At 44.6% G+C, this 12,620-nt stretch overlaps 1 protein-coding gene across 1 annotated transcript in view; it reads right to left on the bottom strand.

The window, feature by feature from the left end:
• Positions 1-224: 224 nt before the first annotated feature.
• Positions 225-12,620, bottom strand: part of ANGEL2 (angel homolog 2) — a 19,651-nt gene continuing 7,255 nt past the window's right edge. The window contains exons 4-9 of the mRNA XM_018576305.1: positions 9,932-10,001; positions 6,547-6,965; positions 5,164-5,284; positions 3,435-3,447; positions 2,358-2,521; positions 225-580 (exon numbers count right to left, since the gene is read on the bottom strand). Coding sequence (XP_018431807.1) covers positions 432-580; positions 2,358-2,521; positions 3,435-3,447; positions 5,164-5,284; positions 6,547-6,965; positions 9,932-10,001 — 936 coding nt within the window. The 3' untranslated portion in view covers positions 225-431. The remainder of the gene's footprint in view (positions 581-2,357; positions 2,522-3,434; positions 3,448-5,163; positions 5,285-6,546; positions 6,966-9,931; positions 10,002-12,620) is intronic.

The raw sequence follows: 12,620 nt of genomic DNA, 5'->3' as shown, positions 1-12,620 counted from the left end.
GAAAATGCTGCAGAGAGCTCTCCTTACAGCATTCAGGATCTGCCCGTGACTGGAGGAGCTGTGATGTCATGTCACCAGGCCACATACCTTTTTTTTTTTTAAAGGAAGTGTGTGTACATTTGTAATCCCTTGATTGGGAAAGGTGATACCCCAGCTTGGAGTTCGGCTTAGATTTTACCCACTCAATCTAGAAATTAGAAGCCACATCTTTTTTTTTTATTATTATTTTGTACATACAAAATATTTACAATCTCTTCCCTGATACGGGACAATATACAAATGGCACAAAATTCAGAATACAAAGCAAGTAAAAAGTAGAAGTAAAACACAATTCGTTAAAACTGGAATAAATAATAAACACACGGAGCCGGCATAATTCCGGGGTTTACTCTAAAAGAAAACTTGTGTCTAAAACAACGGGCGGGCAGATGTCATACCTCCAGACGGAACCTGGCCAGCAGAGAGAGGTGGTCGGAGGAACTGATCTCATTGGGAAGGCCATTGACGCTCCACAAATCTTTTTCAGCAAGAAGGGACAGCCTTCCGAGAAGCTGCAGCCCGTTACATGGAACGCTGGCTCCTAGAATGAAAATCAATCAAACAGCAGATATGTCACATGGTGCTTGTGGTTAATATACTTTTGCAGTGTGTATATAGTATGAACCTTTTTTTAAAGTGAAACTGTGCCCAGACTATGCACAGTCTGACTATGGGCAGACTGTGCCCAGACTAAAGCAGGCCGTACACCTAGAGATTATCTGCAGACTTTCTATGGTCAGATGGAAAAAGTGCAACAGATTCCTCCATCTACGCTGAACTGTGTGTGTATGGAGGAATCTCCCACTGGGCCAAGCGTCGGTATCTTGCTAGTCGGCCCCGCTGGATGTCAAAATACCTGAACAATCTGATTGAATGCAGGCATTGTTCAGGTAAGGGATGAAGGACAGTAAAGCCCCTTGTCCAATCACAGAATGCCTTGAATGCTGTGAATAGAATACATGACGTTTTAATAAGTGGATGACGGGTAACTCTTGTAGACTCTAGTAGGAGCCCGGAAGATGAAACCTGACCGTAAATCTGTCATGAGGACAGCAGCAACACTCCAGGTAGAGTACACTAAGCATTAGAAGTAACTTAGCTGCACCAATCTAAAGTAAATCACATGTTTTTTTCCCCTGTAGTTTAGCTTTAATGTCCATAACCTGGGCACAGGTACACTTTAACTTAAAGAAGAACTCCTAGCATAATTGGTCTTAACCCTTGTCCCCACGATGCAAGGGTTAAGTGCTAATTTTTTATCTAGGGATGAAAATAATAAAAAAGATAAATTCAACTGAACCTCGCAGAATACCTGAACGGAGCTGCCGACTCTATTCGAAGATTTTTCAACCAGCTCCTTCGATTAGCTGATTGAGGGATGTCGGCCGAAAGGGTGGCGACAGCAGCACCCACTATACAAATTTCAGCAGGTTCATCAAGATCCAGCCAAAAATCTCTTAGTGTATGTTCGGCTTTACAGTGACCCTCCACACAGGAGCCGAAGTAAAATGATCCATTCATATACAACAATCGCAGTGCTTGTACGCCATCTAGTGTTCATTATTGGGAGATTATCTACAGTCCTCACAAATCGGTATTTTCACATTTATACATTTTTTTTATTCTTTGTTGATAAATAAACAGGGAGCTTTAGGGCTCATTCACACTGGAATCGGCTGGGCACGTACAGCTCCGTGCTGCGGGCACAGACGTATCGAGCAGCTCCCGGGAAGGACAGGTGTTGCGTGTGATTAGTACGCAGCCCCTTTCCTTCTCTATGGGTCTAAGTGGCCATACGCCCCCCTACGCTCACCTCAAGTGCAGGTCCGTATGGGTGCGTGTGTCCCGACTCAGACAGGACCATCCTGCCAGCATACGAATGGGCTCACCCGCACCCGCCAGGACATGCAGGGCAGCGTATGGCCGCGTAGTCCCATAGAGAAGGACAGGGGCTGCGTACTAATCACACGCAACACCTGTCCTTCCCGGGGGCTGCCCGATACGGCCGTGCACGCAGCACGGAGCTGTACATGCCTGGCCGATTCCCGCATGAATGAGCACTTAATGACAGCTCACTCCCCGCCACCAAAAAAACAACGTCATCTTCAGTGAAGCTGTCCTTTGAAGTTTCCCCCGATGCCCTCAGTGTAGCCCACACATATACTTACCTTCAGACCCACTGTAGAAGAACTTCACTGAGCGGCACAGCTTTTACAATGCAGGACCTCCAAGTTCTAGCTTTCACAGTACATGAATGTATTGATGTTTTGGAACACATCTATCATGAAACAAGGAACATAGTATAGTTCAAGTCTTACCTGGCTGGACAAAAACGTCATTTATGGCTGCAGAGTAGAAGATATAATCCACGGTGATGGCAGTGCTGGAGTGGCAGGTGGTGATCTCTGGCATCCCGGTGTCCGGCAAGATATGGGAATACACTGAAGAAAGCCTGAAGTGGTGTTTCAGATTGGATTCCACCCTGATACAGAAACAGATCACATGAAACCAGATCACATGAAACCAGAGTCAAACACAAAGCTGACAGCTTCCTGTCATGTCTGCCATCACAATCATGTTCCTTTATTCAACCCCTTCCCAACGCCCTCTTAGGCAGTTCCCTGTGGTGGGAGAACGCTAAAGTCTTTATAGTCTGTGCATCTCTACCCTCTGGGATCAAAGCACTTTATATTGAGCACATTCACATCAGTCTCTGCCCTCAAGGAACTTACAATCTAAAGTCCCCATCTCACATAAACGCACCAATTTAGACCAGAGCCAATTACCCCACCAGCGTGTCTTTGGAGTGTGGGGGGAAACCGGAGTACCCGGAGGAAAGCCACAGATGGCAGTTTGTATCTAATAATGTTGCTGCATCTGACATTCAAAAATCGATCTGGGTGGCTATAAATCCACTTCTACATAGTTACATAATGCACTCTCCCTCTTTTTGTCTGTAGCCCATGCTTATCGGGGATAGAGAGTCACTCACTAAGCATCCCGAACCCTGCGGAAGGGTTCGGGATGCTGAGTGAGTGAGGTCAGTGAACTCACATTTACTAATGTTCGTAGCTCAGAATGAACCTAGAAGTGCAGACAAAATCCCAGTTTCAGCACCAGGTGATCAGTACATCAGTGACTCTCTATCCCCGATAAGCATGGGCTACAGACAAATGTTTGTTTCCATAGATTTCCCGACAGTGACATACTTGTTATGGGATTCCTCCTTTTGTTGGTCAACGTCCTTAATGGCTCCTTGTTTCTGTCCGTCTTCTAAGAATAGGAAACCAAATTTGATTAAAATGCAATCCTTTAAACACAACTGTAAAAGGTGCCCATCGATGGCTCAATAACAGCCAGGGCCACAGCAGGTTTGATCACTAGTAATGAATGACAGGCTATATTTTTCTAAGCGATATCGGATTGACGCCTCCAATAGAAGAATTTGCATTTGAATGTTATGTTTAACATAAAAGACATTAACGGCAGGCAGTGTTTGCTTCCCAGCTTAGGCTGAAGATGACCGGTTCTCTTTACATCATATCTGAGCATTATGAAAGATGGTTACCCGGAAAACACAAATTTTTTTCTGTTAACCCCTTTAATACCACTATACCATTATGAACGGAGGAGTGGTGGATGTCACAGACACAGTGTACAGAGCCAATCTGAGCTGCTCTGTACCTTGTGATTGCTGTGATGACCAATCACAGGTAATGCAAATGTAGACACTAAGAGGGTTATTCACAAAGCTAGCCGAAGGATCAGCTGTAGCTGCAGCATCTCAGAGCCGGCTCCGCCTAGTTGCAATGACAGATCAGCGTCCCCAGGTCACCTGGGGACGCTGAACTGTCATTAAACAATGACAACTTGGCGGAGCCGGCTGTGACGTCACGGCTGGCTCTGCCCAGTTGTTATTCATTGGGCGGGACCTGCTAGAAGACTCTAGCAGGTCCCGGCCAATGGGAAACATTTGGGCAGAGCTAGCCGTCACTGCTAGCTCTGCCCGATTGTTTCTTTTTTTTCAATTTTTCTTTTTTCAATAATCTTTTCTTTTTTTATTGGAAATCTTAATTTATTTTTGAACATTGATCTTTTATTTACATTTGTAAACGTTTTTACACTGTTTTTCTATTCTGCTCGGTACCACAGGGGTACTGAGCAGAATAGCTGAGCTATTCTATGAGATATTCAGCCCCTATGAGATTGGCAGCGAGTAGCCTGACAAAAAGTTCGGCTAAGCAGATCCAGAGTCGAACTCCTTCTGCACTTCGGCACAATGATTATTAAATACCACCAAAATAAAGCTCTACTGGTCTTACAAAAAAATAAAAAAATAAAGTAAAATTCATCTAGGTACATTGTTGGATGACTGGGTAACTGTCAGTCAAACTATCACAGCACCGAAATCTGAAAAATAGCCAGGTAATGAAGGAGCATTACAGGCTGGTACTCAGGTGGTTAAAGGGAATGTAACCTGACCTACGGCCTAAGGAAAAAACAGTGCTGCGGTGCCCATAGGTACCTGTGACATTCAACCAATCAAATCCCTATGTCTTTCTGGAGTCCCACTGGATCCTGGGCTTAGGCAATACACGGAGCCTCAGGTTAATAAGCCCCACAATGTGTGATTCAATGTCAAATGCCAGAAGTTCAGTATGCAGAAGAGGCTCCGACAACAATTGAAGTACAAAGGCAGAGCTTAACACTGGGAAGGGCAAGGCTTGATCTCAACTTTGCCAGAAGTCAAGGTCCCATGTATGGCCTAGGTTTATGATCCAAGGGACTCCACAGGGATAGATAAAAACAAAATATGAAGACTTGCCTGGCTCTCTATAGATTCAATATTTCCCAAACAACTACTAAAAATCAAAATGCAGCCAGTCAAAATGGAACTTCTGGGCTTAAAAAAAAAAAAATGAAGAAAGTGAATAAGCACGACAGCCAGGCTACTAGAATTTTCAAAAACAGCTCATCAATGGCAGCCTCCAGATCTCTCCTAAGACAGCTTTACAAGTGTAAAGTCCCGCCTGCACAAACTAATATGGAGAACATGTCCCAGCTCATTATGAGGGCCCACTGAACACATTTGAAGATATAAACTTTTTGAAAACAATACTAAACCTTTTTGTTGCTGATCCTTCTGGGGTTCATATACACACTTCTGGGTGATGCCCAAACTTTCTGGCCAAATCGGAATAGATAAAATCCTTTGTCCTCTGGAGTATTGTTCCTGCCCAGACACCTGCAGACACACAACAAATCCAGCATTAGGAGAATTATGGGATGGGATACTTGAAATGGGCCAGTATTTTTTTTTGGCAACAAGGTTTAGGCAAACCTTGGCACTCCAGATGCGGTGAAACTGAAAATCCCATCATGTCTCTGACAGTCATGCCTGAGGCTGTCAGTCTTGCAATGCATCATGGGACTTGTAGCTCCAGAACAGTTGGAGTGTTGAGGTTGCCTACCCCAGGTATAGACACTGTGAAGTCTTGCTGTTGGAGTATTAGGTTACTGGGTTGAAAATTCTGTTGCACCCAATAAAGGTAAATCATTTTTTAGGATTACGATAGGGGTTTGGGGGAATATTATAAGGAAAATCAGTACTTATTTCTCCCCCTTGTCCTTTTTATCTTTAAGTGTATCTAAAGCCATTTTTTTGTTTCAGATAAAGAAGGAAAGAGATTAGAACCCGTCAGGTTTTCTATTGTTGCCTGTGACCTGGCTGCGGAGATTCACCCTGTGTGTCCTGATGGCCATTGGCTCTGGGACCAAAAGTGATGGAAAAGCAAATATTTTGACTTCATCAGAACAGGAATAAATGGGAAATATTCTTATGGGGACACTTGTTCCAGTGACAAGAGATGATTTCTGTTACTTCTGTGTCTACATGGGACAGAGTTTTAACCATTTCCTACTCTATCCAAAGCTAAAAAAAATTCTATATGTTCTAAAGAGAAAAATATGCAACAAAATATATGTAGTGGCTCTCTAACATCCGCCACAGTGAGAATGTGCATCACAGGGAGACAACTCTGCATGCAGGGCAAAGGAAGAGGCAGCGTTGTCACACTGATACATGGAAGTGCCAAGGGTTGAAATTTATAATTTTTTTTAGCTAATGGAGGCCCGAAGATATAAAACTAGCTCCAATACAGAAACTGATGCAAGGTAAACGAGAACATATATATTTTGGGGGAGGGGATTAAATAAACATTGTTCCAAAGCTCCTAAAATCTATTTTTATTGCATATAAAAATATGTATATGATGCTTTGTGGCCCTTTAAAATAAAGTATGTTTTGGCAAAGGTTAAGAACTTTTGTTAGGTTGTTAATGCTTTCTGGAGAGATTTCTCTTCACTTCCTGTTGTTACCATATGGCCACTGGGACAAGAAGTGAGGGGAAATCAACAATCAAATAACAACCAAATGATATAACCCATCACACTGCAAAGTTTTGTCTCGAGTTCTGACTTCAGCTCTTATATGATGCATGTACTTACCTTTCCAATGGTCATCCCCTCATAATTGAGCCTTCCTTCTTTTATAAACCTTAGCAGTGGGGAGCCGGGCACAGAGTTGAAGTCACCACAGAGAATGATGGGACAGAATTTCCCATCCTGCATTTGGGCAACCTTGGTAATCTCAGCTAGAAGAATAGCCAGCTGGGTGAGCTTTATGTCCCCTCGTCGGGGGTTGTAGAGCAGATGGGTGTTTGCCACGCAGATGCTTGGAGCTTCCTTCCCCATCTTAGGTTGCAGCATTAGCAGCAGGCCTATGTTGTCACGGTCTAGAAGAGCGATGTTCCTCCTTAAATATTCCACCGGTTTCACCAACATCAAGCTGAATTTATCGGATTTGAAGCAAATGGCGCAGCCGTCCGGTTTACTCCCGGTGCGAACCTTGTACTCACAGAGGTAGCCTGAAATACAAAACACAAATCCTATTCAGCATACATCACATCAATGAGTAATATTTAATGAGGTACAGTTGTACGGTCAACTCATTTGTAACACTCGGATTTCAGTGCATTGAGAATTTATTACAAATGTCAAACTTATAAATACCAGAAATAAAAAGTAATTAAAGATATCAACATTTGTGCTGCAATTACCCAGGAAAAAAAGAAATGGCTGCCTCTTCCTCTAAAAGTTGCTGGCCTGATTCTGAGCCGAGAGTCTGGCTGATGCTGTTCTTTTAGGATTTCTACCATTACACACTTTTCTGAGCATCGTAAACCTTTCAGTAGTCCCCCTACTTGTTACAAGTCTTAAAACAAGGGATGCACCAATACCGTTTTTTTGGTATCGAGTACCAATATTTTTTTTTTTTTACCGGTACTTGCCGATACCGAGTACTGGTGCCTTGTGCCCCGATTATCAGGAAGTTGGGTGGTGGATCATGACCCGTCGCCCGGCTTCCTGATTGCCTGTGAGGCTGGTGTTCTAGCGAAAGAACACTGGCTTCAGAGGCTGCCTGGCTACCTGACCAATCAGGAACCCAGGCAGCGAGTCATGAGGTGCCATCCGGCTTCCTGATTGGCTAGGAAGCAGGCTTCACTTGTTGATAGGCATTTTGGCTTCCTGATCAATCAGGATACCAGACGGCACGTCATGACCCGCTTCCAGGGTTCCTGATTGACTGGAAAGCCGGCTTCACTTGTTTTTAGGCAGCGTGGCTTCCTGACCAATCATGAAGCTGGGACATGAGTCATGACATGACACCCGGCTTTCTGATTCCAGGCTGCCTACCAACACGTGAAGCCGGCTGCCTAGCCAATCAGGAAGCCGGGCGGGCACGTCATGACCCGCCTCCCTGACTGGAAAAGGAAGCCAGCTCCATGCTCCCTCAGCACTGCTGGTCACAGAAGTTCCAGTATGGGAGGGAAGTATTGGAGCATTTGGGTCAGTACGAAGCCCAAATACTCGTTATCTGCACTGATATCGATACTAGGATCGGTATCGGTGCATCCCTACTTAAAACAAACTTTTACTCTAATATTAACAAGAAGAGCACTGCTGAGCGAGGGTGAGGGAGTGTACATAGTCCTGTACAAGTTTCTATTTTCTAAGGCGTTTGAGTGCTCTGCGTGTGGGGTAAGTAGAACATGCTAACTGTTCCTATAAAGTACAGGTTCACTTTAGAGTGATGTAATCTTGCTGGGAAGATTACAAAGTTGAAATATTGGCTTTTATGAACAACACCGCCCTCAAGATTCCTATGCTGGTCATTTGACTTCTGCTGATGGCGAAGGTCAGCTAACTGGAACTCTGAACCTTCCTCCCCATCAGAAATCAAACACTTAGGCTTTTAATGACATGATCAGCACCGGAGGGAATGTTAAAGTACTCTGTTCTCTGCAGAATCTTGTAGAAGTTATTGTAAAGTAAATCTGCCATGACGGATATAGGGTGCTACCATTGCCGACAAGTTTCTGAACTAGGGACAGTTCCTGATTCAGAAGATGGTCTACAAACTGTCAAGGGTCCCCGGGAACAGGAAGCAGATCTGATACTGACATCAAACTGCAGCTGCCGATAGAAGCGCAATTCTGATGTTACTGTTAATCAATTGGGAAATCGCAAAAAGATAAAAAGGAAAACCAAAATGTATTTAATTTTACATAGACATCAGGGAACTACATTCAAAAGCGTAAAATAATGGTCTAAATGCTGCATACCGAGTGCTTCCAAGCTGGGTTTGATTTGTTCCTGGTAGTGATCTTCCTGAACTTCTTGTAAACATAAAATCTAGAAAAGTAAAGTATAAAGCGGTACTCATAAGCAATGTGTTAGTGGTGAATGGCTGATTCACCAACCATTTGAAGACTGTATAAAATGTGCCATGTTTGAATACATTTCACCTCCTGCAACTGCCAAAGATTCATGTTATATGTAAGCAATATTGACCAAATGCCTGTGGACACCTGACCATCACACCTATACTACATGGCCAAAAGTATGAGGACAACCCTTCAAATGACCAGGTTCAGGTGTTTACAGTGAAGGAAACTGGTAATGCTACAACATCCAAAGACATTTTAGATAATTGTGCACTTTCAACCTTGTGACAACAGTCCTTTTCTGTTCCAGCAGGACTGCGCCCCTGTGCACAAAGCCAGCTCCATAAAGACATGGTTTGATGAGTTTGGTGTGGAGGTACTTGGTTGGCCTGCACAAAGCCCTGACCTCAACACTACTGGACACTCTTGGAATAAACTGAAAAGCTGACTCCAAGCCAGGTCTTTTCATTCAACACCAGTGACGTGTGGTACCTTCCGTGCTGAGTGAGGCATTCCCCAGCTCCGCCCCCAGCACGTTGACATCCTGCCCCCAGCTCGCCAAAGCCCCGACCGCAACCCCGTCACCAAGCTATGTGTGGAAGAGGAAGGGAGGAGCCTCCCTGTCCCTCACTTGCTAATCACTGAGGAGGCATCGAGATCCATGTCCTCAGTGGGTTTTTTTCTTTCTTTCTTTTGACTGGAGAGCCTGGACCAATGGCGCTTTGTCATTGTCCAAACCATCCACAGAGCTCAAGCCTCTAACAGAGTAGAGGCTGTTGCAGCTCTGGCCTCACCATGTTAGGTTACACAAGCAGTGGGGAAGCCCGCTACTGTGTAACCTAACTTAGCTGTCAAAAGCTGGATGCAGCGCTGCCTGTAATTAACAGGCAGCACTCCGTCCATGACAGGTTATACAGCGGAGAGGCTTTGCCTGCTCTGTAACCTGTTACAAGCCGCTCTGTGATAGAAGCGCAATTCTGATGTTACTGTTAATCAATTGGGAAATCGCAAAAAGATAAAAAGGAAAACCAAAATGTATTTAATTTTACATAGACATCAGGGAACTACATTCAAAAGCGTAAAATAATGGTCTAAATGCTGCATACCGAGTGCTTCCAAGCTGGGTTTGATTTGTTCCTGGTAGTGATCTTCCTGAACTTCTTGTAAACATAAAATCTAGAAAAGTAAAGTATAAAGCGGTACTCATAAGCAATGTGTTAGTGGTGAATGGCTGATTCACCAACCATTTGAAGACTGTATAAAATGTGCCATGTTTGAATACATTTCACCTCCTGCAACTGCCAAAGATTCATGTTATATGTAAGCAATATTGACCAAATGCCTGTGGACACCTGACCATCACACCTATACTACATGGCCAAAAGTATGAGGACAACCCTTCAAATGACCAGGTTCAGGTGTTTACAGTGAAGGAAACTGGTAATGCTACAACATCCAAAGACATTTTAGATAATTGTGCACTTTCAACCTTGTGACAACAGTCCTTTTCTGTTCCAGCAGGACTGCGCCCCTGTGCACAAAGCCAGCTCCATAAAGACATGGTTTGATGAGTTTGGTGTGGAGGTACTTGGTTGGCCTGCACAAAGCCCTGACCTCAACACTACTGGACACTCTTGGAATAAACTGAAAAGCTGACTCCAAGCCAGGTCTTTTCATTCAACACCAGTGACGTGTGGTACCTTCCGTGCTGAGTGAGGCATTCCCCAGCTCCGCCCCCAGCACGTTGACATCCTGCCCCCAGCTCGCCAAAGCCCCGACCGCAACCCCGTCACCAAGCTATGTGTGGAAGAGGAAGGGAGGAGCCTCCCTGTCCCTCACTTGCTAATCACTGAGGAGGCATCGAGATCCATGTCCTCAGTGGGTTTTTTTCTTTCTTTCTTTTGACTGGAGAGCCTGGACCAATGGCGCTTTGTCATTGTCCAAACCATCCACAGAGCTCAAGCCTCTAACAGAGTAGAGGCTGTTGCAGCTCTGGCCTCACCATGTTAGGTTACACAAGCAGTGGGGAAGCCCGCTACTGTGTAACCTAACTTAGCTGTCAAAAGCTGGATGCAGCGCTGCCTGTAATTAACAGGCAGCACTCCGTCCATGACAGGTTATACAGCGGAGAGGCTTTGCCTGCTCTGTAACCTGTTACAAGCCGCTCTGAATGGAGAAAAAGCTGTCAGCTTCACACTTGAAGCTGACAGGTTTTTCCTACATAATACTAGGTGAGGCTCTGCCTCACTTGCATCCCCTGACCACACTTCCCTGGCCAACCCCAGTATTCAACCTCACAAATGCTTTTTTTGGCTGAATGGGAATAAATTCCACCAAACACTCAAAGAAGAGTGTAAGCTGTTATACAGACAAAGGGGAGGCAACTCCATAGTAACGCCCATGGTTTGAGAATGTGATTTCCCAGAAGCTCATATAGGTGTGATGGTCAGGTGTCTTCATACGTTTTGGCCATTTAGTGTAAAATGATTTGAAAGTAGGAAGGCCAGTAAATCTAGATACATATTATTCCTAGATTTGTCCACTTTTACTACACATATGCCCTAGTGTCCAGACTAACCCTGTAAATGAAAAACAAAAAAATTCAGGCCTTTACACAAGTTAACTCAAGGTGGCAGGGGATGAATAAAAACATGATATGCCATGTTACAAATGGTGGACCTAAAGGAGAACTATGGGGTAAGTGTTTTTCCCCATAGTTCTCATCAGGGTAACGGGAGGACACAAACTAGCGTCCTCCCGTCACCCTAAGCTCAGTATACCACGAGCTGTAGCTGTATACTAAGATGCCGCAGCCAGGACAGATCCCGACATTACTGTCGAGATCCACCCAGCTGCGAGATTGACAGCTGGCTCTGCCTATCTAGAGGCAGAGCCAGCTGTGCCCGCCCCCTCCCCTGTCCGTTCCGCCAGTCAGCGCTGGAGGTTCGGACAGGGGAGGGGGGGAATCCCTGCAGGGAGCCGTGAATGACAGTCACGGCTCTCTGCAGGGATAGATCGACAAGTGGGCGAGCGACGCTATGTGATCGCTCACTTCCCGATCTATTGAGCCGCCCTGTAACAGTTTCATTGTCACACGTCGGCTAGAACTATGAGGCTGAGTGATTATCACTCGCCTCATAGTTTTCCTTTAAAGACGGTCAAGTGGCAGCAGATATGAAATGTGTACCTTTAGTTTTCTTCCAGAGTAATTTATTTCTAAAGGTAGACATTTGCCACACCACCTTCTGCCTCCCACAACATGATGAGCAGCTTTACTGACCAACAGGCAGAGCTTCGACTTCAAGTCTGCTTCTCAGGTTGTCGATCTACCATCTGTGACTCCCGGCGGCAAAAGTCGCCGGGAGTCTGTTTAAACAGCCCCGATGCTGGCGACGTACACTGTACATCGTCAGTCACGAAGGGGTTAAAGGGAAAATATGCTGTATGTCTGATCTGCATATATTAGTTACTTTTCCAGAATGCATCTTAAAAGAAACCTGTCAATTTGTCCAATTGGTGGCAAAGTGACAGTTTCTTTTAATAACAACCGTGCCCCTTCTACTCATAATCACATTTTTTTCCACCACTCTAGTTATTTGTCGGAGCCCATGTGGATATGGGGAGGCATGTCACCTTCTCCCCTTTCTTTCCAGGATGCAGTGCTTAGTCCTGAGCAGCCAATCACCAGGTTCAAACACTGAGGGAAGGTGATTAATGGGCAAGGTGAAAGGTTCCTTTTACAGGTTTTTTTTTTTTTTTTTTTTTTTTAAAATTTCCCAAATTTAAAATTTTTTT

Source organism: Nanorana parkeri, unplaced genomic scaffold (assembly GCF_000935625.1).
Source record: "Nanorana parkeri isolate BGI_ZX_2015 unplaced genomic scaffold, ASM93562v1 scaffold1, whole genome shotgun sequence".
Lineage (NCBI taxonomy): Eukaryota > Metazoa > Chordata > Amphibia > Anura > Dicroglossidae > Nanorana > Nanorana parkeri.
This window is presented reverse-complemented; position numbering and strand designations above follow the sequence as displayed.